We start from the raw sequence: 24,956 nt of genomic DNA on the forward strand, positions 1-24,956 counted from the left end.
TTGTTTGTGTTTCTTCAAGAGTGCTGGAGTGCCAAGGTCTTCCAATCGTCAATGGCCAATGTGACCCTTATGCTGCTGTCTCACTACTTGGTCCTTCCAGGTTAGTACAGTACACACAACATGCTCTGGTATGATTCATGAACGTAACCAAAGTAGGTCAAATTTTTTAGGAATGAAATCGGACGCAGATGAAACTCACTTTTCAAATCATTCAAACAAAATCAAACACATATAATATATTGAGAGGGAGTAAGAGCAATGGATAGCACAGAAATATTGTCGTGTTACAGCGTAACAATTATTTTATGTGTTTACAGTAAACAAATCATTATTATTATTATTTTTTTTAATTAACATTTATAATTTCACAGTGTACATCAACAACCATTCAATAATCTTCAGCAAAAACGTGGCTGAGATCAAATACTCCTTGTTTTCATTCTTCTTCTTTCAAATTTAGTGTCAAACCAAAATAATGTGCTGCCATCTAGTGGTCAAATGGGAAGATGTTGCTTACTATGCAACGTAACATGTAAATGACTGCAGTAAAGTCTACAAGCCTCCTTGCTATAAAGTTTAAGGTTCTTAATTTCTGCTCTCCTCAGGTCCGAAGCAAAGAAGACCAAGGTGAAGAGGAAAACCAACAATCCACAGTTTGATGAAGTTTTCTATTTTGAGGTATAGTTTAAGATTAATACGTCATGGCTTGATACTTTAGCGGGTGCATTATCGTACAACACAAAACTAGACACTGGGAAAACATTTTGGAGTTTGGCTGGAGAGATTTGTGGATGCAGATCAGTTAATCTATCTGACCCTGATAACTTTTGAAGATGATTGAAATTAATTGTTATCAAGGCCATCCACATATTTTCTTCTAAAGAAAAAAAAAAATCTCTTCTCAAAAGACATGCTGCAAGCGTGTGACTGACCCACATTAAATTAAATCGATTAGGTTTGATTTGATTTTCTCTCCACTGCATCACATCCATCACTTCTGTTGTTTGTTTATTCATTCAGTTGTATAACTGAACAAAGTACTAGCATTTGAACTGTGTGATTGGTTAACAACATTAGTGTTAACTGTGCCAGTGCCAGCTCTGTGGCCACGCAATCTCGCTATAGGAAGTTAAAAAAAATATTTTCATCTCATACTAATTTAAAAAACACTCCGCAACATCCTGTCCTGGAACCACAAAATTAGATTTTTTTTTCTGCATACATTTGAAAATGCTGTCAGATAGTTGTCGGTGGCCGTGTTGACCCCCCCTCCTTGTGGCTCCTCCCTCTTCCTTTTCTGCTACCGCCCGGCCAGCAGGACAAGCGTGTGATTGATGCAGACACACTAAAAAGTCTGACTCATAAACGTCTGGGCTCTTGAAACTTGCACAGTAAACAGAAGCCGTATTACACAGTATGAACAATAGTAGTGGGATACGTGTCTCAAGCGAGGATTTCAACTTTGCCAGAATAGATTGGGAAAGATCCGTTTTTTGTTGCAGCAATGCCTCTGGCTTGATTTGATGAGTTTGGTGCGGAAGAAGAATTAGAGACTATACTATTATATAAATACTCATTTAAAAAAATACAAATAAAAAAAAACACATATTGAGTGTGCTACAGAAAAGTGCATTATTATTATTATTATTATTATTTTTATGCTATTTCATGCTTTCTCTTCTTTTAGGTGACACGGCCCCTAAGCTACACAAAGCGACAGTTTGATGTAGAAGAGGAAGATGTGGACAAACTGGCTTTGAGGTGAGTGAAAACTTTGCAATCAGCTGAGTCTGTGTCTTTGAACAGTGGCCTCGGGTTTATGTCCAGGGTGGACCTGTGGAATGCCAGCAACTTGAAGTTTGGTGATGAGTTCCTGGGAGGAGTGCGGGTTCCCCTCAGAGCCTTGGGTCAATCCGGAGTCCATGATGCATGGTAGGTGGGATGTGTACCGCATCAGTTACATTCATGGGCTGCTCCCTCGAAATTGTGGGCAGGTCTCTTAGGGTCAATTGGAGGAAAATAATAATAATTGAAAAAAAAAGCATTACATCAGCCCACGGCCTCTGCCCTGTGTGCCAGATGGCACGTCCAGTGAAGGCTTTTTTGGGATCTTCTTGGTGGTTCGGTTATTAGGAAAACAGCAAAAATCTGGGATTCTCAATTTTGCTATTCATTTGTTTTGATGAGGCACAAAATGCGCATTTTGACCGCACCGCTTATTTCGAGCCTTGAGTTTGTAGTGATGTAAAACTACTCTGTATCATACTGAGATGTGTCTAGTACTGTACACTGTAAAAAAAACAAAAAACTGATATAACAGAATTTCACTTTTGATTTGACAGTTTTTTCTGTATTTTAAAATATTTAATTTACAAAAATAAACAAATGTAAAATAACATAAAATCACTGTAACTGTAAAAATACACAATATTTCCGTTCTTTTACAAAAAAAACTCCATTAGAAATACATATATTGATTGTTAAAATACGTTCACACATGTATCGTAATTTCACAAATATATAATTAATAAAATTAAATGTCAAACTTTAAAAAATAAAATAAAAAAATAAGGGAAAAATATATTTACTGAGAAATTAAATTAATCATTTTACCATAATTTCTTTGTAAAGTGAATTTATTTTTAAAGTGAAAATAACTACAATTTCTGTAATGTCCTGTAGATGGTAGCATTCATTGTATTAACATTTATTTTGAAAGGACATATGATATAAATAGGTTACCTTTACCTTATTTAGCTTGCATAAATGGGGCAAATATTTCCTGTTCATTTATGAAGCTGTCCTTAAAGCTATTCACCTTATTTTAAAAGGTTAAAGGGGAAGTCAACCCCCCCCCCCCCCCCAGTTTCTTGACAATAATATGAGCTGTGATTGGTCGTTGCTTTAGCCCTGAGCAACATTGATGTCATCTTCAGTTGACAGCAAGAGACAAAATAGCCGCCCCCTGAGATGGATAAAAATGGCTGGATTTTGCTGCATAACTCATATTCCACAAATGTAATATTAAACAGGATGTCATGTTTAGACTTGTGAGGTCATATATAACATATTATTGTCAAGAAATGTTTAACTCATTCACTGCCATTGACGGCTATAAACGTCAAAAATTCATTTGAACTATTTCTATTAGTTTAACATTTTTTCCCCACTTTTGCTAACAAGAGTATGAAAACCTAGAAAAAAAAATATTGTAAATTTAGAACAGATATCAAATTTGTGATTAATTAAAATTTAAAAAAAATTACGGGTCTAATTTTAAAAAATAAAATTAAAGTAAAGGCCGTTTGATCGTAATTAATCGCATGGTAATTTTATATCTGTTATAAATGTACAATTGAAAAAGCTAGGTTTTCATAAAAAAATAAGTGAAAATGAAAAAATTGTTAAACTAATAGAAATAGTTCACATGAATTTTTTACGTCTATAGTCGTCAATGGCAGTCAATGAGCTAAGGTTGTCTTCCCCTTTAAATCAGTCGTTGACATGAAATCTCTTCTCAGGTACTATCTTCAGCCCAGGGAAAACGGAGGGAAATCTGTCAAGGTAGAAGAGCTCGGCTCTCTGCGCCTGAACATTGTTTACACCGAGGACCACGTCTTCCCCTCGGAGCACTACACCCCCCTCAGAGATTTGCTGCTGTTCTCGGCTAACGTCCAGGTGTGTGAGTGAATCGTCACAGGTCTCGTGTTGCCGGGTCACGTGTTTTTACCATGTTTTGTCGCCGTGCAGCCTGCGTCGGCGTCCACTGCCAACATTCTCGGGGAGGTGTGTCGAGAGAAACAAGAAGCCGCAATCCCGCTTGTGCGTCTTTTCCTCCACTACGGCAAGATTGTGCCTTTCATCAGCGCCATTGCGCACGCTGAAGTTAACCGTACGCAGTGAGTGTGGAAAAATCTTGCTTGTTTTTGAAGAGATGATGTGATGTGATGCAAAGGAGGATGCCTGCAGGAGATGAATTCCAATTCAATTTGATACTCACCATTAGATAGATAGCTCAGTGTTGTATATTATATAGTCACTTGAATGAAGATGTTATTGAATCTTGTGCTTCGTATGATGTGAATAATTAATTCAATTAGCTTAAAAGGAGATCATGAAGATGTACAGTGCTTAACAATTTTATTAGGTTGTCACCCAGTTTGAGCTTTAGCTCAGTTAATAGCATTGGTAATTAATTACCCATTTTATTTATGTTTCTGTAATGTTAACACTTATTTATCAAAAAATTATTGAACAACATATTTATTTAAAAAAAATGATCACGATATTATATTATGATTAGATTCATTCACAGCCATTGATGGCTATAGACGTCAAAAAATCATTTGAACTATTTCTATTAGTTAAAAAAAAAATCCACTTTTGTTAACAAAAGTGTGAAAACCTAGAAAAAAATTATTGTACATGTAATGTTCACACAATTTATCTTTCAATTTACTTCATAAGCATTCCACATGCATTCAAATGTAAGCATTCAGCTTTCAGCATTCACATGCATTTTCTCCGGAAATTTCACTTTGTCTAGTTATTATTATATTATTTATTTTACCATTAACTCATTCGCTGCCATTGATGGCTATAGACGTCAAAAAATCATTTGAACTATTTCTATTAGTTTTAAAAAAAAAAATCCACTTTTGTTAACAAAAGTGTGAAAACCTAGAAAAAAAATATTGTACATTTAGAACAGATATCAAATTTGTGATTAATTGTGAGTCATAAAATTCATGCGATTAATTACGGAAAATTGTATTCGCTTGACGCCCCTAATTTTTAATAATCTTTTCTTCTTCTTGTTTTTCAAAAGTAATTTTAGTTATTAAAAAAACAACAACATTTCTTTCTTTTTTTAAAGAAGAACATTTCAATAAAAATTAGGCGCATCGGGCGATTACATTTTTTATTCATAATTAATCGCATGACTTCACTAGTTAACTCATGATTAATCACACATTTGATATCTGTTCTAAATGTACAATGTTTTTTCCCCTAGGTTTTCATACTCTTGTTAACAAAAGTGGGAAAAATGTTAAACGAATAGAAATAGTTCAAATGAATTTTTGACGTATATAGCCGTCAATGGCAGTGAATTAGTTAATCTTGAACACAAAAACTAATTACAAAATTTTGAGTTAAAATATTAATTCAAATTGAAATTCCTCTTTCCTGTTCAAAATGGTTTCATTAATCAATATTTATATTTTAATAAAGCACTTTATGTTACCGGATGGTCTAATGAATTTGTCAAACACTATAATATGTTTTGAATATAAGCAGCTTTGATGTGACTGTGAAAGGGTTAGTCAGTAAACTGACAATTTATCCAAACTCTCCGTTGGTGCGTATCTTTTCTGTTTTGGCTAATCTGCTTTCTAATGCAGGGATCCAAACACCATTTTTCGGGGAAACTCGCTCACGTCCAAATGCATTGACGAGACCATGAAACTGGCGGGGATGCATTATCTGCAAGTCACACTTAAACCAATCATAGATGAGGTTGGAAGTCACATGTTCTTCATGCATCTTAAATATGCGTGTATAGAGTATCCAAGTATAAAAGTCTTCTTAATTGAATCTTTTGACAGATCTGCGCAGAACACAAGCCCTGTGAAATTGACCCAGTTAAGCTCAAGGAATCGGAAAACCTCGAGACAAATCGAGTAAGAAAAGGATCCCGCGTGGTTGTGTGTGTTGGCGTGCGGCCGCTGTTATCTAACATATTGGGTTGACTTTCCCGCCGCAGGAAAATCTTCGTCACTATGTGGACCATATCTTCAACGTTATCACCACCTCTGGCGTCCGCTGTCCCACTGTCATGTGTGACATCTTCTTCTCGCTAAGAGAGTCCGCTGCCACGCGTTTCCAAGGTAACTGATATATATATATAGCATGATGTGTTCAAGGCCATGTTTTGTAATTCACTCAGAAATACAGGTTGCTTTATTTGCTACTTATCTTTCTGAGGATTGCCTGTTTGTTTACTGTAGCTTGGGTGTCATACTCTGGTGCCCCCTTGTGGCTGCAGTATTCTTCTGCAATCACAACTGGCCTCAAAATTGTGCTATTGTTGCGATCCAGATATAAGAATTGCCTTTGTAGACATCACAAAAAAATATATATATTTCCTCCAGTGGACCAAGATGTCCGATACACAGCGGTGAGCAGTTTCATCTTCCTGCGTTTTTTTGCTCCAGCCATCCTAACGCCCAATCTCTTCCAGTTACGGCCCCACCATCCGGTGAGTTGGATTTACTGACGCTTTACAATCTCACATAGTCATTTGTCGTATACTGTACTGCTTATTATGTAGCCCATGTTATTATCGTCTTTCTTATTTGGCTGTGCAGGATCCCGCCACCTCGAGAACGCTTACCCTCATCTCCAAGACCATCCAGACATTGGGAAGTCTCGCCACGTCCAAATCTGTGAGTAGCTTCCACCAAAATGTTATTCATATCTCCCAACTCTAGTGTATGACCTCTTTCTTTTTTTCCTTTAAGGCCAATTTCAAAGAGCCTTACATGGCAGCATTTTACGACTACTTCAACGAGCAGAAGTATGCCGATGCTGTGAAGAATGTAAGTCTTGGCATTTTTATTCTTTTTTTGACATCCAGTAAATCACACTTTTTTTTTAAGAGCTTTAAACGCATCCATTTTTGCAGGGTTTTGCCTTCTTCTTTTTTTTTTGCACCGAATTAAGGGATGTTGCCCATGGATCGGCAACTTAAATTGTACAATTTTTCATCAGTGTTGCACAGGGGCCCACGTAGGATGAAACATACTTTCTAAACAGATGTATAACAAAACTTCTGTTTTAAATATGGACAAAGTATGTGCCTGCATCCAAAATACATGCTCTTAATTGATTTAATTTTTCATCATTTATTCCTATTCTCATTGCATGTAAAAAGATCAATTATCATGACATAACCCAACAACAAAAGGTATAAAGCAAACAACAAAATAACCACCAACTGTTAAAAAATAAAAAATTAATCCCCCAGTGCTAAGAGCTCTCTTGCATTAAAAAATAAAAATCCCGTTAAAGGACGCCACAAAACTGCTGAACAGCAAACCAACATTAAGTGCAATAACTCATTTTGTGATTTTTTTTTCTACACAATAACGTACTCTTTTTCAAATTTCAAAAATCAAGACCGCGGGTGTTGTATGCGCAATTCTCTGGCGCAACTAAGACATCTATTGGTGAATGGTGGCGTAACTTCAAACGACAGTTACCGTGCAGTTTCAGCACCGAAATCTCGGGAGGGACGAAATAGAACTATATTCGCATATTTGTAGATTTTTTTTATATTTGGCTTCCCCCCCCCCCCCCACAATTTTATTCTTTTATTTTGTATTTTTTCTGGATTTTTCTTTCCACATTTATCCCTTGTTTTTCATGCAAAACATATATATGTATGTACAGTATATATTGAATGTTTAACAACATTTTCAAGATTTTTTGGGGTTTGTCCCCAAAAAAAAAATCTTTAGAAAATTGAACAAGGAGCCCATGTCTGGTCTAACCTAACCCCTGATTGACTGAGAAAATGATTTTTTTGTTCTTTTAACTGTACTTGGTGTCCCAAGATTCTTGCCAACATAAACAAAGTACTATATTTAGCATGGATTTGTTATCATTCCGCAGTTTCTGGACCTCATATCAACTTCAGGGAAGTGGGATCAGAAGAGTATTGAAACACCCATCATGCTGAAAGAAGGGTATGCCGCCTTTATGTTTTTAAACTGATGCTAACACGCCATGATTCTCATTTTACTGTTGTTTTAATAATCATTGTTGACCCCGTCCAAATATTTCCCTTGCATCCGCGCCCAATGCGAAAATGATATTTCTAACCATACACACGAGGATACGAACTGAGTCGTTTTGTACACAAAATGTGCTGCTACTTTTTTTTTTTTTTTTTTTTTTTTGCTGCTTCTTTTTAACTCATGAGGCTTCAAAGGAAAGCTAGTTTTCCTGCCTCACTCACCAACATCCCCACCCTCTTGTCTTTCTGCTACCGGGAGTAGAAGTGCAAAAGTCACAATAAAGAGGGTGGATGGGAAGGTGTCAAAAGGCACCAAGGGCAGGTAAGAGCTTCCCCCTTTGCCCTTGTGACCTCTCTCGTCTGTGTGCGCACCGTAAACCCTCCTCAAGTGGTCCACCTCCTCTCCCGCGTCACACTTGGTTGTAGATCGCTGAAAAACAAATCACCTTTTTTTTTGGCGTGACACCGTGTGCCCCGCAGGCTGACGTGCACGAGGACCGCAGAAATGGCTAACATGATAGCGACTCTCGTCCCTCGTCGCGCCAGATGTGACAGCGGGAACTGGTTACTGTACCCACATTCCTGGCTTCTCATGTATCTGCCCACATCCTGACCCCATTTTGTGCTCCTCGTACCCACTGTCACCTTATCGCTGCTGCCCATGAGACACTCCAGCACAGCTTCCAAGGAGGGGGGGGGGGGGGGGGGGGGTCTGCACGTTTGGGGTTCAGGAATGCGCGCAATCCCGTTTCCCCAAAATAGTCTGGCGCTTACGTGCGAGCTCCTCTTGTGTTCACATCCCTATACATGTTTTATCAATTAACAGCAATATCGACGCTGTCACTCTTACTGGCAGTTTTCGAGCGCACGCTGCTTTTCATTTCCCACTATTCGATCCAACCGCCTGTTGCTAAGTTGTAAACATGAAGTGGAAATACACTTGGGATTCATAAACCATCACAGTGATTACTTGCGTGTGTCTTGTACTTGTGATAGCTTGTGCGTTCTTTTTAGCTACATAATGTAATGGCAAAGCAGCACTGCTTTGTCAACGTGTCTTATCAGTGTGATGAAACGTTATTTTTGCATTCAAGTCCCGTTTGAGCCAGATAACACACAAGTTACGTCAAGTAAAAAAAAAAGAAAAAAAAAAAGAAGGGGTTAACTCACACATGCACGAAGGAGTGCTAACTTATACCGCTGTAAATACCTTGAGCTCACCTACTGTATAAATATTTTCAGTCAAATGTCTCTCCTTTTTTCCTTTCAGATTTATGATAAAGCGAGCGCAAGGAAGAAACCGATTCGGAATGAAGAACTTTAAAAAGAGATGGTTTCGTCTCACCAACCATGAGTTCACTTACCACAAGACTAAAGGTAGCGTCTTCATTTTGTCTTTGTAGACAAATTAGCGGGAGGCTGGGAACGTACTAAATTCAAACAACACGGCACAGGAACGTGTCAACATTTTCAAATTTCCTATTCACTGCACTTATTTAGTCGACACACATTTTTTCTTCGATACTGGCTGGTAGGCATGGGCCGATTACCGGTTTTATAAAGTCTCCCGCTAACACTGGTAGCGAGCTCTTCGCTTTTCTTGAGGGTACGTCTAAGCAGGGCACAATATGATTGGCTGCTTGCAGAGTTCAGCCACCTGCGAAGTTTGAACCTTTTTTTCCCCCTCCTTCATGGTGAGCAGAGAAAGCGCAGTTACGCACGGGAGAGGAGAGAGGAAGCAAGACCAAAGAGACACTGAAAACAGATTTATTTATTTTTTAAACAGCGCCAGTGGGTACTAATTAGCCCCAAGGACAACTTAAGTAGCACACGGGTCTGTTCTAAAGATAGCTCATCGGTGATGGGACACTGTGACTTACTAAGAACAATATGAACATGTATCCATTTATTTACTTATTTAAAGGATCCTTGTGCAGTTTGTCACTTTTTTTTTTTACTTGCGACTGCCACCTCTGGCCCAAAGCGTAACATCTGTATCAGGCTCGGTTATGGTACGCGTGTGAGGGTCCGCACACTCTACTATAAAGGGAAAATAAAAGCTGATAGGTGGAAGTCAGAGTAAAAAACTCAGGACTCTTCATACTCCTCTGGGCATTGGTGGAGCATGCATGGTGTAGAAAAAGCTAATATTACCACAGAGGACCTTTAAATTTTCTTTATATTTTTTTAAACTACAATAGTTAGTGTTCAATGGGGAAAATTCGGGGTGGGGGGGGGGGGGGTTCTAATCAGTTTGGATCTGTAATTTTAATACCATGAAACTGGGACATTTTTGCTCACCGTGATCATAATCAGAATCTAATATTGGCCCCAGCCAACTGGCTTGTCATACATAAAAATTAAAACAATTAATTAGTATGATTATTTTTTAAGTAAATAATTAAATAAAATTTAAAAATATATATTTTTAAATTTACATTTTTAAATTAAATATTTTTTTTCAAATACAATGTATTATTATTATTATTTTTTTAAGTTGAGAAACAAAAAGTACAAAACCTCCACTAATGCATTACCTCTTACTTCCAGGAGAGGGAGCATTGTGCAGCATTCCCATAGAGAACATTCTGGCTGTGGAAAGGCTGGAGGAGGAGTCCTTTAAGATGAAAAATGTAAGGGCTTCGCAAAAAGTCATTTCACAGATTTCAAGACAACTTTCTCATGAATCATGGCTTCCTTCTGTTGTTGCTCCTCCCTCCAGATGTTCCAGGTGATCCAGCCAGAGAGGGCACTCTACATCCAAGCCAACAACTGCGTCGAGGCGCGTGATTGGATCGACATCTTAACCAAAGTCAGCCAATGCAACCGCAAGCGTCTTAGCACCTATCATCCTTCAGCCTACCTCAACGGCCACTGGCTCTGCTGCAAGCTCTCTGCCGACACGGCGCCTGGCTGTACGCCCTGCACCGGGTGTGTGGAGCCGTCCAGAAATTCTCCCCGGCGGTCCTTATCTTGTGTTTTTGCTCTTCTCACGTTCCTGCGCGCATCTGTTTCTAGCGGCCTCCCAGCCAACATCCAGCTGGACGTAGACGGGGACAGAGAGACTGAGCGGATCTATTCCCTGTACAGCGCATACATGACCAAACTGATCAAGATGCAAGGTCAGAAAGGGCAAAAACGTCCCTCAAGTATGTTTGTCTTCAACTGTTGTTTAACCTCACATGTAAGGGCTGCTCGATTATGAAGAAAATATTCATCACGATTATTTTGGTAAGAATTACACGGAAGAGGATTACACGGAAGAGGATTAGGGCCAGTGAAGAGAGAGAGAAAAAGTTTGGCAGGATCTGACTTTATTCTCAGATATTTGACTTTAAAGTGAGAATTATGACTGTAATCTCAGAATTCTGACTTTAAAGTCAGAATTCTGACTAATCTCAGAATTCTGACTTTAAAGTGAGAATTCTGACTTTAATCCCAAAATTTTGAGTTTCTGACTTCAAAGTCAGAATTCTGAGAATAAAGTCAGAACTTTATTCTCAGAATTCTGACTTTGAAGTCAGAAAGTCAGAATTCTGAAAATAAAGTCAGAATTCTCACTTTAAAGTCAGAATTCTGAGATTAAAGTTAGAATTCAGACATTCTGGTTCCCCCCCACAATTCATAGCTCTACATCACAAAGTCAGAATTCTCGCTTTAAAGTCAGAATTCTGAGAATAAAGTGAGAATAATTGAAATCACGTTTAGGACGATCTTTTATTTTTTTGGTACAAAACAAGAAAATAAATACAAAATATTAAGAAAAATACAATTCTTTGAAACACTAAATTATGCAAATTCCTTTTGGATGAACCAAAATGTATGAAATTAGTTATTTTAAAATGTAATAAAGGTGCAAATGTATACATTTAAACAACTCAAACAAATCAAAAGTTAGTATTAATAATATTTTATTTACGATGATGCTGATTTTGTAAACAGCCCAACTCACATGCTCTTTGTTGCTGGATTGTTCTCCCTTTGGCCCGCAGAGGCCTGCGGCAGCAAGTCGGTGTACGACGGACCCGAGCAAGAGGAATACTCCAGCTTCGTCATTGACGACCCCCAGGAGACCTACAAAACCCTGAAGCAGATCGTTTCAGCTGTGCAGACTTTGGAGCAACAGCATACCAAGTACAAACGAGACAAGTTCAAGAAGACCAAGATAGGCAGCCAGTACGTGGTTCTGCTTGTCAATTGTTTTTGGATTGATTGTGTTGTTTACAACATGATTCCCAATATCGCGTGTCCTTGTAGTCCAAATCTGCAGTTTAATCCAACACACCAATTCTCCTTATTTCCACAGAGAACATCCAATAGGGGACAAGAGTTTCCAGTGCTACATCCGTCAGCAGTCCGAGAGCTCCACCTATTCCATCTGACCGCGACTCTCGAGACTCCTTCCTTTGACGTTCGGAAATCAGCGCGCTGGGACTTGACGGTGAATCGCAGTCCATCTGCTCTCAAGCGGCTTGCGCCGGATCTGCTGCATTCAGGGAAAACACGAGTTTTAAGTTTCCCCGCCGGAAACAAGACAGGGACAGGGTTGTGCTCAAGACGCAGCACTCCGTATATATATATATATATATGGAGAAACGGACCTCAGATCAGTTATGACAGAAGAGGAACATACGTGGAGGGAGAAGTTGAAGAAGTGTTCACTTTTTTTGTGATGCGAGGACAGAACAAAACTTTTCACTGGACAGCTTTTAACAGTGAACGACACGCACTTTAATCACCTCCAAATCAATGCACGGACAAGACATTTCTCAAAAAACTATATTTTATGGTGTTGATTTGTATTTTGGTTGTTGTAATAGTTCTTTGTATATTACATCTTTACAGACCAAATCTTCAGAAGGAGCAACAGTATTCCCCCCCCCCCTTTTTTTTTTGGCCTAGAAATAATAAAAAGGTCGACAGCTGACAAAAATGGATTTTTGGGACCAAGTGCAGCCTGATGCGTTGGAGGCGTGAGCGAAATCACACTCCGCTGGCACCTACTGCCGTCGTTTATCATCCGTGTGCTAACAGATGCTGAGCTTTTATGTGCTGTAGTGTTTTGAAGTCTTGCCGCTTGATCCAGATTTTGAGCTGATTCCAAGCAAAAAACCTGGAAGCCTCTTTTGGTTTCTGCGCGAGCAGTTTGAAAGATGGCGCGACTTCACTGTTGGAGGTCTTATGCGTCAGGTTGGAGATGGATTCAAGCTGCGTGCTTTCACAATCGTTTTTTATTGGCTAGATTGTGACAACCATTTATTTATACTTTATATTGCAGAAAGTACACAAAAATTGCAGGTCATCAAACTTCATTAACTACAGAAGCGTGGATTGCCAACGTTCAGTAAACATTTTTGACCGGTTGAGGAAGTACGTTCAAATGTACTGGTAGGCTAAATGCTACACACGTAGCATATTTAACTCATTCACTGCCATTGACGGCTATAGACGTCAAAAATTCATTTGAACTATTTGTATTAGTTTAACTCCCCCCCCCCCCTTTTGTTAACAAGATTATGAAAAACTCAGGGGGGAAATTATTGTACATTTAGAACAGATATAAAATTTGTGATTAATTGTGAGTTAACTATTAAAGTTATGCGATGCCGCCCCTAATTTTTACCTTTTTTTTCTTAAAAAAAGATTGTTAAAAAAAATTCTAGGTTTTCATACCCTTGTTAACAAAAGTGGAAAAAAATGTTAAACTAATAGAAATAGTTCAAATGAAATTTTGACTTTATAGGCGTCAACGGCAGTGAATGAGTTAAAATGCCGAACCCAGCCATAATAATAAATCCTAAAAATTAGGAATACGCAATGTTTTTTTTTGCTTCATTTTGCCAATCTTGCCCACCAGCACCTCATATTTCTCCAAAGGTACCGGATTTTGATCTTGCTAACACTTTTATTGTGTGAGTGTTTGTGTGTGTGTCGTCTGTTGAATTCATTGTATCATTACTGTACTTTTTCTTGCCAAACCAGTGCGTGTGTCATCACAGCAGACTCCGGTCACCGTTTGTGCAAGCAGGTGAAATAACGCCATTCACCTGCTTGCTTTATATCTCCAAATGTAAGCACCTGGTTGTGCATCCTCCGTGGTGGTCAGTGCCAGTCTTTTTTTTTTTAGATATATATATAATATTCTTTGTTAAACAAATATTATAATAATACAATGCATTAAATGGATGTGTGTGTTTTTTTTAAATATATGTATCATAACCTGTGATGTTTAAAAAGATGTTGGGTGATTTTTTTTTTTAAGCTATGAATTTGACTCTGCCATACAGACATCTTGCTGTGCATCTGAGTTGAATGACTGAAGTGTGTAAATGTTTAGCTGCCATGCCGAGTGAATTGACCCAGTGTTAGCAGTGAGAAGGCAGCATGCCAGTTGTAAGAGCTTTTTTTTTTTTTTGAATCACTGCCTGTAATGATACTAATAACAGTATAGCAAACAGTCTTATATTGTTCCCATTTTTCTTATTATGTAGAACCACACACAGTCCTTTCTCATGGATCTTTAACTCATTCACTGCCATTGACGGCTATAGACGTCAAAAATTCATTTAAACTATTTCGATTAGTTAAGCATTTATTTCCACTTCTGTTAACACGAGTATGAAAACCTAGGAAAAAAAATATTGTACATTTAATTTGTGATTAATTGTGAGTTAACTATTAAAGTCATGCGATTAATTACAATTAAAAATTGTAATTGCCTGACGCCCATAATTAAAAAAAAAAATAATTCTTCCCCCCCAATTTTTTTTAAATGTCTAGGTTCTCATACTCTTGTTAACAAAAGTGGGAAAAAAATTTAAACTAATAGAAATAGTTTAAATGATTTTTTGACGTTTATAGGCATCAATGGCAGTGAATGAGTTAATTTATTCTCCCCAAACATGCAATTTGTGTCCACTAACTCCTCAGGTTTTGAGTATTAACCACACAACCAAGCCCTTTCAGTCACTTTTTTTTTCTTATTAACCTTACAAACATCAGCATTTGGGGAAAAGCCGTTAAAGAAACGGCAACTTTCACACCCTCGAGCCTATAAAGGACTGATTTATTCTTAAAAAAATTCCCCCCACCTTGCAATAATATTGACTCTTTCCCATTAATTTGCTAATTAACCACACACAGAATCCACGTGTATTTTGTACAAATATTTTAAAAGTAAAATATATCTTATTGTGAGTGTACTGTATATAGAACAGTGGGATGAATGGTGAAGTGTATTGTGCTTTTTCTCTTAACAACAAAATGAAAATATTAATGCAAATGTGGTGTCCGTGTCATTTGTTCACCGTTTATGACATTCTCTTTCTTTTAGATTTGGCATTGTATAATCTGTTTTTGCAATTGAAAGATTGTGTGTGATGTCAGTATTCCGTATGAATGTTTTTTTTTTTTATCTTTGTAAAACTCACTCAAATACAAAAAAATAAGTGTATAACATTTAAGACAAATGATGTCTTAATTCATAGCCTTGCGTTGGATACATTAACTGTTCTACTCTGTCATGTATTAGAAACATTGGAGTTAGATGAAGTACCCTCTTGTTCGACTGTAAACTGTTAAAACAACTTAACCGTGTTCTTTGATGGCTTCCTAACATCCTCCAGATGATTCGTTGGATACTTGTTAGTTGTTGGGCCAGTACGGTGCATATGTTACACAAGTCTTTGGATTCCTTTTGTCAAAAAGGGTGTGGTTGGGTTGACCTTTGTCAAGAAATTGCAGTTGGTCCAGAGAGTGTGTGAATACTGAGAAATGCTCTCATCAAGATGAATACCAGCAAATGAAAATAATTCAACAGAAGTGCATATCATAGCAATGGTTGCGCACCATGCAAATACGTTTTCTTCCTTGCGACTGCGAGAAAGAATACGCGGCATCAGAGGAATCTGATTGGATGTCCGGTAAGTGCTTTGATCTTCTTGTAAATCGAAAGTCATGACATCATTTATTTTTCACTCTCTCCCAACAACTTGTTTTTGATCGCCTTGTGGAAAATGTACTACTTTGGAGCCAGTGTTTGGGCTGAGATGAACAACAGCTCACCTAATTGGCTGCACGTGTTGTTCTTTGATTTCCCTTCCATATTTAGACATTTATGTGCTATTTGGAGGCACAATAACAGTACAGTATTTTACAAATCATTTTGTGAAGCTATGACTTTCTACCATTGCTTCATTTTGACTCTAATATCAAAATATAAAAACTTTATTCTAGTAAGATTAGAACACTTGATCCAAAATATATTTTTGTTCTTGTACATATAAAAACGTTTTCCTCTTCTCCTTGAAAATAGGCAACTTTTGAGTTACTATACGTTTTTGTATATTTAGGAGATTGCTGTTGAGTTGACTGAAAATGCGTAGGGCTCAGATAACGACAATCGCGGCTCACCCGTTTTTTTTTAAGCTGAGCTATGATTGGTCGTTACCTTCAGCAACCGTGACGTCATTTTCAGTCGACAGCAAGCAGCAAAATGGCCGCCACCTCAGGCTTCAAAATACCAGACTAAACAACATATATTTGTAAAACAAATATTTGGGTATTACTATTTTCACATACAATAATTAAATTTTTGTACTTAAAATTTCATTGTCAGTAGTTTTTTAAAGTGTTTGTTCGAGTTAAATCAGTACTTTTACACTACGGCAAGACTTTTACCAGATACTGTTCCCACCACACAAATACTCAATCTGCGCTTGTACCTGAGTACTGTGTTTTTGCCCCGCTGGTCCCAATGAAGGGTTTGTTGTTGACAACCCACATTGTGGAGCTTGCTGACCTCCCGGCGTGCATTGTGTGGAGTAAATCTGTTTTGTGCATGAGTTCCACCCACCAGCAGTAAGTGCGCACGCACACACGCACGCACGCGCTTCGCTGCATGCCTCCCCCGCCCGTATCTCTCTGACCCCCACCCCAGCTCTCGCATAGCGTTTTCGGGAAGGATAAGGTTTGAAGTCAGTCTTTTACCGGAGCCAAGCGGGGCCTAGCGGGACTAAACGACTCGACTATGTGGAGACAGAATCTTGTCTCGGCATGTCTCGTTTTTCTGCTGACGTTCGCCGATGCTTCGCGATGTAAGTTTGTTTGATTCATACCCAAAAGTTCTTGTCTTGAGCAACTGCGGCGAAAGTAAAATCACGTGTTTTTGTAGTTGCTACTAATCAAGTGAGTGAACTCAAAGTGAGTTGTTATATTCAAACTACGCGTGCACATCACGAGGTGCTTATACTAACAAAAGGTCATTTCTTGGAAATCTCAGTTTCGCAATGACCTCTTTTCCCCCCCAGGCCATTTCGTTCATATTTAAGAGCAATTTGGCTTGGCCAATTCAAACCATGCAGACTCCAGCTCCATCTGCCATGTGTCAGAAGCAAACATGACTAAATTCCTGCTTGGATCAGTCATATGTTATTGTAACACGAAGCCGCTTGGATTCTTGGATGAATCCCGTATGCGGGAACTGCATGTTGTGCAAAAAAGGACAACAACCAGTTTGTTGACATGTGGTGTTCATACGTGTGTTTCCATGTGTGTCCCAGTTCTGAGCCAGAGCACAGCATCGCACTTCCTGAGCCGGCGCAGGAGGGCCAACTCTCTTTTTGAGGAGCACAAGAAGGGCAACCTGGAGAGGGAGTGCATTGAGGAGCTGTGTAATAGGGAGGAGGCCAGGGAGATCTTTGAGAACCTCCCTGAGACGGTAAGAAGGGACACCAAAGTCTTCACCTCAATGAGAGAGGAGAGGTGGGGGAGGGGGGGGCATCTGAGGGAGTTCATTGGTGGGAAGGCATCCATCCATCCATTCAATGACCCAACTCCAAATATGATATTTAATAAGATTCAACATTTCAGCTCAAATAAAAAAGCAAGCACTGAATAAAACATTTTTTAAAAACTTTTTTTTTTTTTTACAGGACTTCTTTTATCCGAGGTATATTGGTAAGTTTGCAGACAGATAATTTTTTAGAATTTATTGGGATTTTTTTTTCTTTCTGTTTAGTAAATATGTGTCTCTTTTTCAGTGTGTCTGGGCTCCCATCGTGTTGGCATCAACAACCACAATTCCGATTCTGCCATCCCGTCAGACCTTCGGACCTGTGTGAAAGGTGGGTGCTATTTTCATGTCGCTTCGTTCAGTGCGAAGAAGAGATCACCAGGTGTGCTGCAGGAAATTATCCAATTTTCATTAACTCATTCACTGCCATTAACGGCTATAAATGTCAATAATTCATATGAACTATTTCTATTAGTTTAACTATTTTTTCCCACTTTTTGTTAACAAGAGTATGAAAACCTAGATGTTTTTATTTTTATATATTTATTTAAAAATTTTTGTTAACTTGTGTAGTCATGCGATTCATTATGATTAAAAATGTTAATCGCCTGATGCCCCGAATTTGTAATAATCTTTTTTTTTTCTAAATTAATTTATGGCAGTGAATGAGTTAATTGGTCTGCAAATGATCTGTTTACGAAAAATATATTTATTTGTGAAGAAATTGAGATCCACAAGAGCTTCCCGGTTACATTAACTTTTTTTTTTTTTTTTTTTTTGCCTTTGTTGTTCCATCAAAATGTTGTTTGTTGTTGGACAGAAATCAGCAATCAGTGCACGCCGTTTCCGTGTTACAAGGAAGGTTCCGAGCGCTGCGTGGACGGTCAAGCCTCCTATACGTGTGTGTGCAAGCCTGGCTGGAATGGGCAATGCTGTGAGAAAGGTGAGTTAAGAAAAAAAAAAAAAAAAGTTTATAACTTCAAATGAGAATGACCAATTCGTCTGTTGCGCAGATATCGATGAATGTTCCGATCCCGAGTTTCCAGCGGGATGTAACCAGAAATGTGTAAATATTCCGGGAAGCTTCCACTGCACATGTAAAGATGGCTACTATCTTAGCGACAATATCAACTGTTTGGGTAAGACGTTTCCGTGTTTTGTCATCACATAGCCGTAATTTAGCTTTCTTTGTGAGCGTAGCTACATTTACAATTGCATTGTATTGAACAATAAAAATATCAACAGGTGTCAATTTTACATTCATGATTTTGCATCCTATTGAATTCCAAACCACTGAAAACCGCAACTGCTATAACAAACGTGTTTATTATTCACATGCGGACAGATGTTTTTACTGCCCCCAACCCCCCCCCCCCCCCCCCCCCCCCCCCCCCCCCCCTGTGGCGGAAATGCAGCTGCCTCAAAGTGATGTTCAGCAGCTAAGAAAACAGGTCACTCGTAACATTGCGGTTGATAATGTCCCGGGTGTACTTAGTATATAAACCATCTACTCATACGTTGACTTGAATCAAAACAAAATGCCCCTCCAAAGTCACCAGAAGAGGTTGTTTAAACTGACAAACTGACCTCAAACTGACATCATCGCTCTTACTTGTTGTTGTTTGCTGTCTCACATGAGTAAGTCGTGCTCTGATTTGTCACTGTTTATCTTGCGTTAGTACAAAGTCTCTCTAAACATGCAGTGACTCCGTGAGAAACATTTACTTTCGCACATTTTTTGATCGGGTCAGATTGTTTGTATTTGTTAGTTGATTTTTGATTTCTGGAATGGAAGTGTCAGGGTCTGTTTTTGTCGTTCATATTAAAAGTTCTTTTTTTCCCCCCCTCTGTATTCACTCTCTTCAGATATCAACGAGTGCCTAATGTACCCGAGTATTTGCGAAGAGCCTGCTAAATGTGTCAATACGCAAGGAACGTTTGAGTGTCAGTGTCCAACAGGGTTCAAATACAACTTCACTTCCAAAAGCTGCAATGGTGAGTTACAACAAAACCTGACCTATGACCTAACCCCGGGTTAGAAAGTCAACCGGCCGAATTTCTGCGCGGTTGTTCTTCTTGAAGGATCTCTGAATACTTTCTGATTTCATCATCGCAGACATCGACGAGTGCAAGGTGAACATCTGCGAAGGCGTTTGCGTCAACAGCGTGGGCAGCTACACGTGCCACTGCGACGGCCGCCAGGGTCTTCGCCTGGCGGATGACAAGCGCAGTTGTGAGAGGATCCCAGTCTGTGTGGAGTTGTACGATTCCAAATACGCTGAGATGTTGTACCTGGGAGAGCAGTTTGCGGGGCTTCCCGTGATATATCTTCTCTTCCGCTTGCCAGAGACAACAAAGTGAGCGTTATATAATTGAGCATAGAAATGTGTGTGAGTCGGAGTACTGTAAATCATTTTTATTTATTTTTTTAAATCATTCAATTGCCGTGGCATTAACACTTTCAGTTATGTTTCTGAATGCCAGGTTTGCAGCCGAGTTTGACTTCCGCACATTTGACCCAGAGGGAGTTATTCTCTATGCAGAATCCTCCCAGGACGCATGGTTCATGCTGGGGCTACGAGACGGCCGCATCGAGGTCCAATTTAAAAATCAGCACACGTTAAAGGTCACCAGTGGAGGGAAAGCCATCAATGATGGACAGTGGCATGTGGTAAGAAGATTTGAATGGAAGATCGATGAACATGTTGCACTTTTTTTAGAGTGAGTGTGGAAACATCATTTGTGTGTTCATAGTATTACATTTCTAAAGTTACTGCAAAGTGCTAATGAGAAGCGTAACAAGGCCCAAAATATGCGGATTCACATCACATTTTGCGCATCATCGAAACAACACGTTGAATAGAAAAACTGAAATTAAACAGAAGGTCCAGCCTCGAGTAGCTCGGCGCTACTTATGCCGCGCCAGCTAGCGAGCAGCGAGTTTCAGCTAGCTACTGCTGTGGCTAAGCACGTTGTGGACTCGCTCCACAAGTCATGAATCATCGCCTCCGTTGTGGACGATACAGTGAAGGTACACTTGTGACAAGTATTGTTCTGACAAAAGGATGACAAGGAAAGATGGAGAAGCCATGCTAATTGCTAAGCTAACCTACGATGGGCAACGACTGCGTTTATCACTGGAAGTAAATGCTTGGGTGATGGAGTCCACTCTTCATAGATGTCTGGCTAAAACCATGTCAGTAATATTATTTGTTTTCACAATAGAATCCTGAGTTTTGACTTGACTCACAATTATTTTACAGTTGATCTTCTCTTTCTTTTTATTTAAATGCATTTAGCTTCGCTTCCTGTTTTTTTTCCTATACATTACACAATGTGAATTTAAGAAATAAAAAATTATTTTGATGGAATTTTTTTTATTTTTTTAACCTGCAAATAAATAAATAATAAGTTTGAAAGCTGCTCCTCAAAGAAGGATTTTTTTTTTTCAAGCCTTGAGTAATGACCGCAGCACTGTATGTGACCTGCAGGTTTCTGTGGACGAACTTGAGAAGAGCATCAGTGTGAAGATCAGCAAGGAAGCGGTAATGAGCATCAACAGTCCTGAGAGTCTCTTTACGGGGGTCAACGGCAAACTGGCGACCAAAGTTTACATCGCCGGCCTCCCCAATCGCACCAACAGCCTCATCAAACCTGTAAGTTTCCATCCTCAAGTGCTCCTTTTTTTTTTTTTTTTGCTCTTTTGCTCTCTGTTGCACCCGATTCCTAATAATGTATTGAATCATGAAAGTGAATGTTAAGAACCTAAATTGAATGAGCCCGCTCACCATCCATCTGTCCAATAGATCAACCCGCGACTTGATGGCTGCATCCGGGGCTGGAACCTGATGAACCAGGGAGCATCTGGATTGAAGGACGTCATCCAGGAGAAGGAAAGTAAACATTGCTACGTACATGTGGAACGAGGATCTTTTTTCGCTGGGGAAGGATTGGCGCGCTTCAATATTGACTACAGTGAGTAAGTTACGTCAGACTTTTAGCAGTCCGCATCGGGAAATATATTTGCAATGATACACAGTAGTGTTATTTGAACGGAGTGTGTGGAGGGGTGAAAGAAAAAAAAGAGAATACTCATGGTATACTTTAAAGCTCAATTGAGGTCCGCAGGACTGGAAATAGGTAAGATATTTTGCTAATTATAATAATAATAATAATAATAATAGTAATTTTAATTATAAAAAATATATATAGTTAACTATTGAAGTCATGCGATTAATTACAATTTAAACAATTAATCGCCTGGTGCCCCTATTTTTTTAATAATCTTTTCTTTAAAAACATTAAAATTACTAAACTTTTTTTTAATTTTTATAAAAGATTATAAAATAATTGGGGGCATCAGTCGATTACATTTTTAAATTGTAATTCATCGCATGACTTCACTAGTTAACTCACGATTAATCACATTTTTTATATCTGTTCTGTTTTGCTATTTTTTGTGTTTGGTGATTTAATAAACAAAATGTCCAAAGCTGTTTGTGCTGTTAAGGAAGCAAACAATTATAAACACATTTTAGTGACATTATAAGGAAAGGATTATATTTAATACTGAATAACATATATATTTATTGTGTTTAGGTGATTCTGGAAGCTGGAAGGTGGATTTAAAGATGAACATCCGTCCTTCAAGCAGCACAGGCGTCCTCTTTGCGCTCGTTTCCAACGGCAGAGTCCCGTTGTCGCTTGCTGTGCTGACCGAGGGCGAATATGATGCTGTGTGTGCATATTCAAAACACTCTTAAGCGTGTTTTAAGCATGCTTACGTTTTTATTCATGTTTGTGTCACTCTGTTGTAGAACTTGCAAGTTTTCTTGGACGGGGTTATGGTTGCAACACTGGACTCAATGCTGTTGTGTTACCCGGACCGATTAACAGTGCTGCTGAGTGTCACGCCGACAGAAATTTCGATCTCAGCCAACTCTTCAGACGTCAGGGAAATATTGCCTGATGCCCTGCAGGAGGCGCTGCAGCGCCTTAACTCCACAATGCAGAACCCGGTCAGCACCTACATTGGTGGGATACCAGGTCAGTTGAAGATTAGTTGTTTAGTAACATACTCAGCGGCGTGCGCTCATCATATTAAGGCCGATGTGCCAGCGCTAATCATTTCAATACGAACTTCCCATTTTTGTCTTTTGAGACTTCTTCCAAAAAGTGCTTCAAAGCAAGCTTAAAGTAGTTACAGGAAACTTTCCCTCTTAAGCGTTTCCAAGTGACCATCTTGATTGATTCCAGGAATCAATGATCAGTGTTTCTTTGTGGTCTCATTAGTTGAATCTGCTGCAGTAAGCAACTGTAAGAATTTAACACCAGAAGTTCAATGTCATTGCAGAGATAAAAGAAGAGGAATTGCAGTCGCGTCAACTTTCGGAAAGGTTTTCGTTCATAACTTTATTTATTTAACAACAAAAGTGTTGATATACTTGTTGACTGATTATTTATATTACTTATGTTTCTAAACGTTATTATTATTCTCCGTACTTATTATTCTCCAAATTTTTCAGAGTGCCACATAATACCTATAATACACCGTTGAAATTTCAACTTTCTTCAAAAATTCACGCCTACCTGGGAATATAACGTCTGATTCCACACGACTTACTTTTTGCACAATTTAACGTTTAATATAAACTTTTTCCCGTTCACTTGTTTTTATTCATTTTTCAACAATTAAGAATTTGTAATGTTCACACAATTTATCTTTCAATTTACTTCATAAGCATTCCACATGCTTTCAGCATTCACACGCATTTTCTCCAGAAATTTCACTTTGTCTAGTTATTATTATATTATTTATTTTACCATTTAACTCATTCGCTGCCATTGATGGCTATAGACGTCAAAAAATCATTTGAACTATTTCTATTAGTTTAACATTTTTTTCCACTTTTGTTAACAAGAGTATGAAAACCTAGGAAAAAAATATTGTACATTTAGAACAGATATAAAATGTGTGATTAATCGTTAGTTAACTAGTGAAGTCATGTGATTAATTATGCAAATTTTTAATCGCCCGACGCCCCGAATTTTTAAGAATCTTTTCTTTTCTTTTTTTAAGTAATTTTAATTATAAAAAAATATATAGTTAACTATTGAAGCCATGCGATTAATTACAATTTTAAAAATTAATCGCCTGGTGCCCCTAATTTTTTAATAATATTTTCTTTAAAAACATTAAAATTACTAAACTGTTTTAAATTTTTATAAAAAAATTGGGGGGCATCAGTCGATTACATTTTTAAATTGTAATTCATCGCATGACTTCACTAGTTAACTCACGATTAATCACAATTTTTATATCTGTTCTAAATGTACAATAAAAAAATTATAGGTTTTCATAACTCTTGTTAACAAAAGTGGAAAAAAAATGTTAAACTAATAGAAATAGTTCAAATTATTTTTTGACGTCTATAGCCGTCAATGGCAGTAAACGAGTTAATATAATGCTCATTAGCCGGCTAACATTCCCACATATGCGCAGACACTTCCAGGTGTCACTACCCACGTACGTTTTACATCCGTTTTTCAATCATTTTCTCTCCACTTCCCCTTCCAGATGATGTCCCATTGGATGCCACCCCAGTAACTGCCTTTTATCACGGCTGCATGGACATCTCTGTCAACGGCCAGATGTTGGACTTTGACGAGGCCCTGAGCAAACACAACAGTATCAAGTCCCACTCCTGTCCTCCCGCCTCAACCCCAGAAACTGACGTTCTTCAGCCACATGGAGAGTGACCTTAATTAACACCACCACTCGCAGTAGGTAGCAGTGTCCACCCCGTCGTGGAATGTTGAAAATTTAGGACACAGAACGGGAGGAGGGGAGTAGGAGAGATCAAGAAGAGGTTCTAGTTGGCTATACCGCACTTATCAATGTTTTTTTTCTCAATTACTTGTGATGTACGACGACAGCTAGTTTGCTGGAAGCCGGATGACGTAGTTGTAGCACTTTGCTGCAACCAAGTCATTCCAAGAAATGTCGGAGAACAGCAAAGCCCCGTAGCAGCACGCACATCGTGTTGAGCAAGAGACGCTTGTGCTCCGAAGCCACCTGCAGCCTGGCCTCTGTCGCTCGATCTTGGTGGGATTATTCCTCTCATCGAGGCTGATGAGACACATGTGGATAAATAACTTGAAATAAAAGTCAAACACATGCTTGCTGATTATTTTTTTATACAATTCAGATTGTATTGTCTTGTTTGAGTCACCCACATTTGTTGCAGCTCCGAACAGTGACTGTATTTTAATATGGAAGGACCAAAATGAAAATTTTTGGGCTGAAACCAAAAACTGAAATCAAGGAAGCTAAGGCTGGAAAGTGAAATAAATTACAATACACAC

At 38.5% G+C, this 24,956-nt stretch overlaps 2 protein-coding genes across 3 annotated transcripts in view; both read left to right on the forward strand.

The window, feature by feature from the left end:
- The window catches only part of rasa3 (RAS p21 protein activator 3), a 36,473-nt gene extending 21,393 nt beyond the window's left edge, over positions 1-15,080 (forward strand). The window contains exons 6-25 of one of the 2 annotated variants that reach the window (XM_086071800.1): positions 20-100; positions 606-678; positions 1,688-1,761; positions 1,828-1,932; positions 3,522-3,678; positions 3,751-3,899; positions 5,403-5,517; positions 5,607-5,681; positions 5,765-5,888; positions 6,153-6,259; positions 6,369-6,446; positions 6,522-6,599; positions 7,675-7,748; positions 8,061-8,120; positions 9,069-9,175; positions 10,349-10,431; positions 10,521-10,729; positions 10,817-10,920; positions 11,791-11,974; positions 12,105-15,080. In XM_086071800.1, the coding sequence (XP_085927926.1) occupies positions 20-100; positions 606-678; positions 1,688-1,761; positions 1,828-1,932; positions 3,522-3,678; positions 3,751-3,899; positions 5,403-5,517; positions 5,607-5,681; positions 5,765-5,888; positions 6,153-6,259; positions 6,369-6,446; positions 6,522-6,599; positions 7,675-7,748; positions 8,061-8,120; positions 9,069-9,175; positions 10,349-10,431; positions 10,521-10,729; positions 10,817-10,920; positions 11,791-11,974; positions 12,105-12,180 (2,113 nt within the window). In that variant the 3' untranslated portion in view covers positions 12,181-15,080. The remainder of the gene's footprint in view (positions 1-19; positions 101-605; positions 679-1,687; positions 1,762-1,827; positions 1,933-3,521; positions 3,679-3,750; positions 3,900-5,402; positions 5,518-5,606; positions 5,682-5,764; positions 5,889-6,152; positions 6,260-6,368; positions 6,447-6,521; positions 6,600-7,674; positions 7,749-8,060; positions 8,121-9,068; positions 9,176-10,348; positions 10,432-10,520; positions 10,730-10,816; positions 10,921-11,790; positions 11,975-12,104) is intronic. The other variant, XM_086071801.1, reaches the window with a different exon arrangement.
- A 1,620-nt stretch (positions 15,081-16,700) lies between these two features.
- Positions 16,701-24,770, forward strand: pros1 (protein S). Its single transcript, XM_086072474.1, has 14 exons — positions 16,701-16,893; positions 17,359-17,516; positions 17,731-17,755; positions 17,839-17,922; positions 18,412-18,534; positions 18,605-18,730; positions 19,458-19,586; positions 19,708-19,948; positions 20,076-20,262; positions 21,083-21,247; positions 21,398-21,566; positions 22,191-22,327; positions 22,409-22,637; positions 24,169-24,770. The coding sequence occupies exons 1-14, from the start codon at positions 16,827-16,829 to the stop codon at positions 24,348-24,350; spliced, it is 2,022 nt and encodes a 673-aa protein (XP_085928600.1). The 5' UTR covers positions 16,701-16,826; the 3' UTR covers positions 24,351-24,770.
- The last annotated feature ends 186 nt before the right edge of the window (positions 24,771-24,956 follow it).

This window comes from Leptonotus elevatus, chromosome 3 (assembly GCF_054856555.1).
Source record: "Leptonotus elevatus isolate MCC_2025b chromosome 3, RoL_Lele_1.0, whole genome shotgun sequence".
Classification (NCBI taxonomy): domain Eukaryota; kingdom Metazoa; phylum Chordata; class Actinopteri; order Syngnathiformes; family Syngnathidae; genus Leptonotus; species Leptonotus elevatus.

Bases quoted from the DNA above. Each gene is read 5' to 3' on its own strand.
- pros1 (XM_086072474.1), top strand. From the start codon at position 16,827: ATGTGGAGACAGAATCTTGTCTCGGCATGTCTCGTTTTTCTGCTGACG. The intron at 18,731-19,457 runs GTAAGACGTTTC...CACTCTCTTCAG, and splicing joins CGACAATATCAACTGTTTGG to ATATCAACGAGTGCCTAATG. The intron at 19,587-19,707 runs GTGAGTTACAAC...TCATCATCGCAG, and splicing joins CACTTCCAAAAGCTGCAATG to ACATCGACGAGTGCAAGGTG.